This window comes from Podarcis raffonei, chromosome 8 (genome assembly GCF_027172205.1).
Source record: "Podarcis raffonei isolate rPodRaf1 chromosome 8, rPodRaf1.pri, whole genome shotgun sequence".
NCBI classification, from domain to species: domain Eukaryota; kingdom Metazoa; phylum Chordata; class Lepidosauria; order Squamata; family Lacertidae; genus Podarcis; species Podarcis raffonei.
This window is the reverse complement of record NC_070609.1, coordinates 16,578,170-16,583,817: the sequence shown is the minus strand read 5'-3', so window position 1 is coordinate 16,583,817 and position 5,648 is coordinate 16,578,170. Positions and strand designations below refer to the sequence as shown.

Here is a 5,648-nt window from a genome sequence, read left to right as displayed (position 1 = left end):
CTCATAGCAAAACAGCTTGTACATTTTATCTTTTTATAGCTTTGTGTGGCCTATCATTCCGTAGTTCTGTTATAAATGTATTTAAAAATATGGAATAACCTCACTTGACTTCCTTATAGAGAAACATTTATGTATATATTTTGCAAACACAGCAGTCCTATGTGACATAATATGATTCCCTTCATTATGCAATATTAAGAGTTCCAACAAGATGCTTACAGTGCAGTTGACTGCAGTATTTGGAGATCTAACAACTAGCTTATGTATGAAATTGCACATGAATCAGAGCACTGGTGGCTAAGCAACCTGTAGAAAACCCAAAAATTACCTAATTGACCCCTTTTCTCCGCTTCCCACTGCGGCTTTCCGGGACAAAAACTGAACGGTGTGTCCTGTACTTAGTTTCAGCACTCGATTTTTACTGAATTGCACAACAATGTAAATCATCTTCCTATTTCCTCTTTCTGCTTCTTCCTCCTGTTGCCCGCAATATTAAAGCGTGCTGTTGTAGCAGAATCCGGCCACATTTCCAGAGTACAGATAGAAGTCAGAGAAACGGCAGAACTCATCATCCTCGCATGTAACGTAAGTACATCAAGGTGGGGCAGGAGGGTTGCCATCTCCCGTTTTCCTGATGGGGAAATGGTCTTTGAATAGATGCACAACAGGAGAAATTTAGTAAGTGCAACTTCACTCATCACTGTATTCCCTTCGGGGGGGAAACTGCCCTTGTCCCAAATGCAGCTGTTAAAAAAAGCACAGGTTGGGGAAAGAGAGAGAGAAAGGGAGCAGTAACAGTTCTACACAGAGAGGAGAGTAAAGGCTGGAGGACCCGAGGCAGGTAGTTCAACTTTGGAGAAGAACAGCTCTGTCTCTTCCTGGCCCCGGTAGATTCCACTAGTTAAACCCATTCCCTTCTCTTTCCATATTGATCTGCAATTTTCTAAAGGTGCTCAGAGAAAACACATTTACGTACATATTTTTGAAAGCATTTCCTCACAGAATAAGGCATGGGCAGAATTATTTTCTCTTAAAATAATTACTTTTATTTTTTTAATGCATTTTGGTGGGATTTGATATTTTCTTGAGGTGGCAGCCGGAAGTAATCAGAAGCAATGACACACCTTTCCAAGGCATCAATTCAGGAGGTGCAGAGCTGGCCAGTTGCCATTGGAACTGACAAATAGCAAACGATTCTAGCGTCTGCGCCCTAAGTCACACCCATTTCTGCTTCTAGTCTCTCTTCAGTTAGACCCTTAGCACCAAGGCTATCCTAATGTGTGAGGGAATAGGACTCTGAATACCAGTTGCTGAGAATCATAACAGTACTGTTGTGATCAGGTCCTACTCTGGTTATCTCCCGCTTGGACTACTGCAATGCACTCTATGTGGAGCTACCTTTGAAGGTGACCCGGAAACTACAATTAATCCAGAATTTGGCCGCTAGACTGGTGACTGGGAGTGGCTGCCAAGACCTACATTGGCTCCCACAATTCGACGTGTTGGTGCTGACCTTTAAAGCCCTAAATGGCCTCAGCCCAGTATACCTGAAGGAGCATCTCCATGCCCATCGTTCAGCCCGGACACTGAGCAGGGCCGTCTTACCCATAGGCCCTAGGGATGCAGGGCACCCGGGCGCCAGGCTCTCAGGGGCACCAGGCCGAGAATATGGGGCCCGAGAGTTGTCTGGTCTTTATTACACATTCGTTCTGAATGTTCATGGAACTGTTATATGTCAATGAACATTCACCCTGGGTAACTTGTGCAGTAGTTATATACCTTCCTGAAAAAAATCATTTGTTCATCCCATATTTTTCTGTGTATTTTCCTAACCATGAAGAGTCTGTTGTTTTTAATTCAAAAAATAGATTCATTGCACTTAATGCTTTAATTCACTTTAACTGTGCAAACCTAAGTTTCATGTGCTAGAATTCCTCCTGTGAAAGTACTGAGAGGACCATAGATTCCAAACCCATATGAATGAATGATAAACGAATGATCTTTTGGATCCTTAATATCTCTACAAAATAGCTTAGAGCTAGAATTTGTGACATCTTCAGGCTGGGAGAGATTTTCACCAGGGAGAAAGAAGCTGCGTTTTATAAAATGGCCCCCTTTATACCACTGTTAAGCTAGAGGAGAAGCCCGCCCTGCGCTATGTACTTTGAAGGAAACTCTACTCCCCCCCCCGGAAGGATCTACCTCACCCTCCCAGCTTCACGTTCTTCCACTGTGTAATCTAAACTCAGTTTGTGAAACAGCATTTCATCATCCTTGGTTATGTTTCCACCTCACACCAAGAAAAAGCTTAAGCTAACCCCCTTGAGGTTTGTGGACATCTTCGGCTTTCACAAGGCAGAAAAAGGACCTGCCTTTACCAAAACAGCTTAGCTGGGGGGCTAATTTGATGGGTAAAAAGAAAGAAAACCAAACCACAGGAAGATGTGGAAATGTGGAGCAATTCACTTGGAAGAAGGAAAAATGGAAAAAAAACCTGAAATCGACCGATTCACTTGTCTCTAATGCAGAGCCACATTCTCCCCCTCCCCTTCCGCTCTCCTCCCAATAAAAAATATATACATTCTTTTATCAGATGTTAAGAATTGTTTTTCCCCCTTTTTCTTTTCGTTGCCATTTTTACAGGGGACCTAGGCATGGTGTCAAGTTAAGTGTGACATTGTTTGGGTGGCTGGAATCTCAATTGGCATTATGTTTTGCAACACCCCCAGTGGCTCTGCTGGAAAAGAAAGTTAAGAAACAGTTCAAAAGCAGGCAGAGAGCCTCATGGGCATGGCAGCAAGTCTTCTGACATGCCGTCGTGCCCATGGGTGTCACATTAGTGACCGTTGCCCTAGATCAGGGATGTCCAACCAGTCAACTACGATCGACAGGCCAATTCCCGGGTGATAGTGGGGTAAAAAGAGCATCCGGTCCTGCCCCCACACTCTGTCCTTCAATCGCGCATGATTGCAAAAACGGAAGATAGAGACATCACTGCCGGATTTAGTACCTGGGCAGCGTTTATGGTGCACCCCCCAAAAAAGCCCAACAACTTTGCCTTGCCCCCCTAAAAATAGCTCAACAACTTTGGGCCCCCCAATGGGTAGATCACTGCTATTCCCCCCCCCCCAGGAGTAGATTGCAGTCTCTTGGGAGTTGGACGTCCCTGCCCTAGATCATCAACTTGAAGAAGGCAGCATCTCTTGAAGCAAAGTGTAGAACGAACCTTTTTAAAAACGAATTCTGGAGAATGGATCATAGGCACACAGGAAGTGGTCTTGTACAGAGTCAGACCATATCTAGCTCAGTATTGGCAATGGCGCTCTAGGGTTTTGTGTAGCATTCGCTACCAACCCAGATGGCTGTATAATCCTATGCCCTTCTAAAATGTGTGGTTTGGGGGGGCTGGGGCTATTGGGTTGTTGTTTCTGTTATGTATTTTGTGGTTTTATATCTTGATAAATTTATAAATTCAATAAATAAACATAAAAATAAAAACCTTCCTAGATGGGCTGTGACTATAAGGGACTATGAGGGGGTATGGCTGTGAGGTGACATGGCTGCAGGTATCATGAAGGGACCCTATACTTTATTAACTTAGCACTACACTCCTGTGTAAACACCCTTTTGACTGAGCCAGGTTTCCACCAACCACATAGTTGGTGTCTTATAGGTCAAGTGGATGTATCTTGGATAAAATGGCCTGACAGGTGAAATTGGGAGGCGTGGTGAGTCTAATTAGTGCTAGGGACTGGAGGCTGCCCACCCCTTCTCTAGAGACATTTGATTGTCTTCTGTGGGAAATGGATGGATATTAATCTGATCCAGCCAAGGAAAAGGGACCTTGGAGCTCCTCTGGTCCAACCCCTTGCTCAGCTCCTTATGTTCTTCTTAGTCTCTCTCTCTCTCTCTCTCTCTTTCCAGGTAGGAAAAGAAAGAAAACACGACTGCCGAGTCTCCGTTGGAGGGAATGGAGTACACAACTCTACCACCAGTTTTCACTGTTCCCGACAATGCTTCTAATGCCTCGATTGTCCCCTCTCTGGGGAAGAAGGCCAATGGAGGGACCTATGACTTGTACAAGTGGATCAATATTATCACTATGATCATCTACAGCCTTGCCTTCCTGCTGGGAGTCATCGGTAATGGGCTGGTCATTTTCATCACCGGCTTCCGTATGAAGAAGACGGTCAACACAATTTGGTTCCTCAACTTGGCCATTACTGACTTCACCTTCACCTTCCCTCAGCCCTTGACTGTTGTCTATATTGCCCTGGATGCTCATTGGCCATTTGGCCTGGTGATGTGCAAGCTGATCAGCACGCTTGCTTTCTTCAACCTCTTTGCCAGTGTTTACCTCCTCATGGTCATCAGTATCGACCGATGCATTTCTGTGTGGTGCCCTGTATGGTCTCGGAACCACCGGACCCCCCGGGTGGCTTCCTTTGTGTCACTGGGTGTTTGGATCCTGGCTCTGGTGCTGTGTTCACCCTACTTACATTTCAGGGACACCGCCCCATCCCCCAACGATCAGAATGTGATCAACTGCTTTAACAACTATGGCAAGACCAGGGAGGAAGTGAATCTCAACCGACAAGCTCTCATCATCAGCCGGTTCATCTTTGCCTTCGCCATTCCCTTCAGCGCCATCCTCGTTTGCTACGGGGCCATTGTCCTGAAGCTGAGGAGGGACAGTTTGGCTCAATCGAGCAAGCCCTTCAAAGTCATCACAGCTGTGATTGTGGCCTTTTTCATCTGTTGGTTCCCTTATCACGTCTTCTCTTTCCTCGAGACAAAACTTCTCATGCAGCCTGAGCTGTTGGGGGTTTTGCGTATTGGCTACCCCTTTGCCTCCAGCTTGACGTTCATCAACAGCTGCCTCAACCCAATCCTGTATGTCTTCATGGGACACGATTTCAAGGAGAAGCTGAAACACTCCCTCTTCTCTGCCTTTGAGAATGCCTTTTCTGAGGACAGCAGCCAGAGCACTTCCAGAACCAAGGACAAGTCCTCGATTGAGTTCGATGCCCAGCCATGAATACTGTTTTTTTCAATTGTTTTTATTAAAGATTTTCTTGAAATAAAAAAATACATACAGTGTCTCTGTTTTTCCAACTAAAGCATCCATGACAGATGGCTACCCAACCACTGCTTAAAAACCTCCAGTGGAGGAGAGTCCACAACCTTTCAAGAGAGACCCTTCCACTGTTGAGCAGCTCTTACTGTCAGAAAGTTCTGATGTTTAGTCAGACTCTCCTTTCTAGTTACTTGAAGCCATTGGTAACTGTGCTGTGCTAAAGGTGCTGAGATGTGTAAGGTGACCCCTATCTTCCTGCCAGAGCAACAATTCCCAGAGCTCCCTGTGAAGAGGAATTGATTGTTAAATCAATCTGGCAACTGTAGATTTGTGAAGGGAAGAGGTGTCTCCTATAATCTCTTAGCACCCTTAAGAAACTACCACCCCCAGGATTTGTGTAAAAGATATACCTGCTGCGTATCTCTCTGTCATTCTTCTGTTAAAGAAATGTTAGGTGTCAATGTAGCCTCCCCTTCCAAGCTAGGTGTGCTTACCTTATAACCAAAATAAGGAATCCTTCTGCCTCTGTTTCCCTCCTGTAGGGTGGCATCTTGCAGGATTTTGCTAGAAT

At 45.1% G+C, this 5,648-nt stretch overlaps 1 protein-coding gene across 1 annotated transcript; it reads left to right on the top strand.

The window, feature by feature from the left end:
• The first annotated feature begins 511 nt into the window (after positions 1-511).
• LOC128418465 (chemerin-like receptor 1) lies at positions 512-5,038 on the top strand. The gene is made up of 2 exons (XM_053398167.1): positions 512-585; positions 3,925-5,038. The coding sequence occupies exon 2, from the start codon at positions 3,971-3,973 to the stop codon at positions 5,036-5,038; it is 1,068 nt and encodes a 355-aa protein (XP_053254142.1). The 5' UTR covers positions 512-585; positions 3,925-3,970.
• Positions 5,039-5,648: the final 610 nt, after the last annotated feature.

Excerpts from the sequence above, each read along its gene's own strand:
- LOC128418465 (XM_053398167.1), top strand. The coding sequence starts at position 3,971 with ATGGAGTACACAACTCTACCACCAGTTTTCACTGTTCCCGACAATGCT.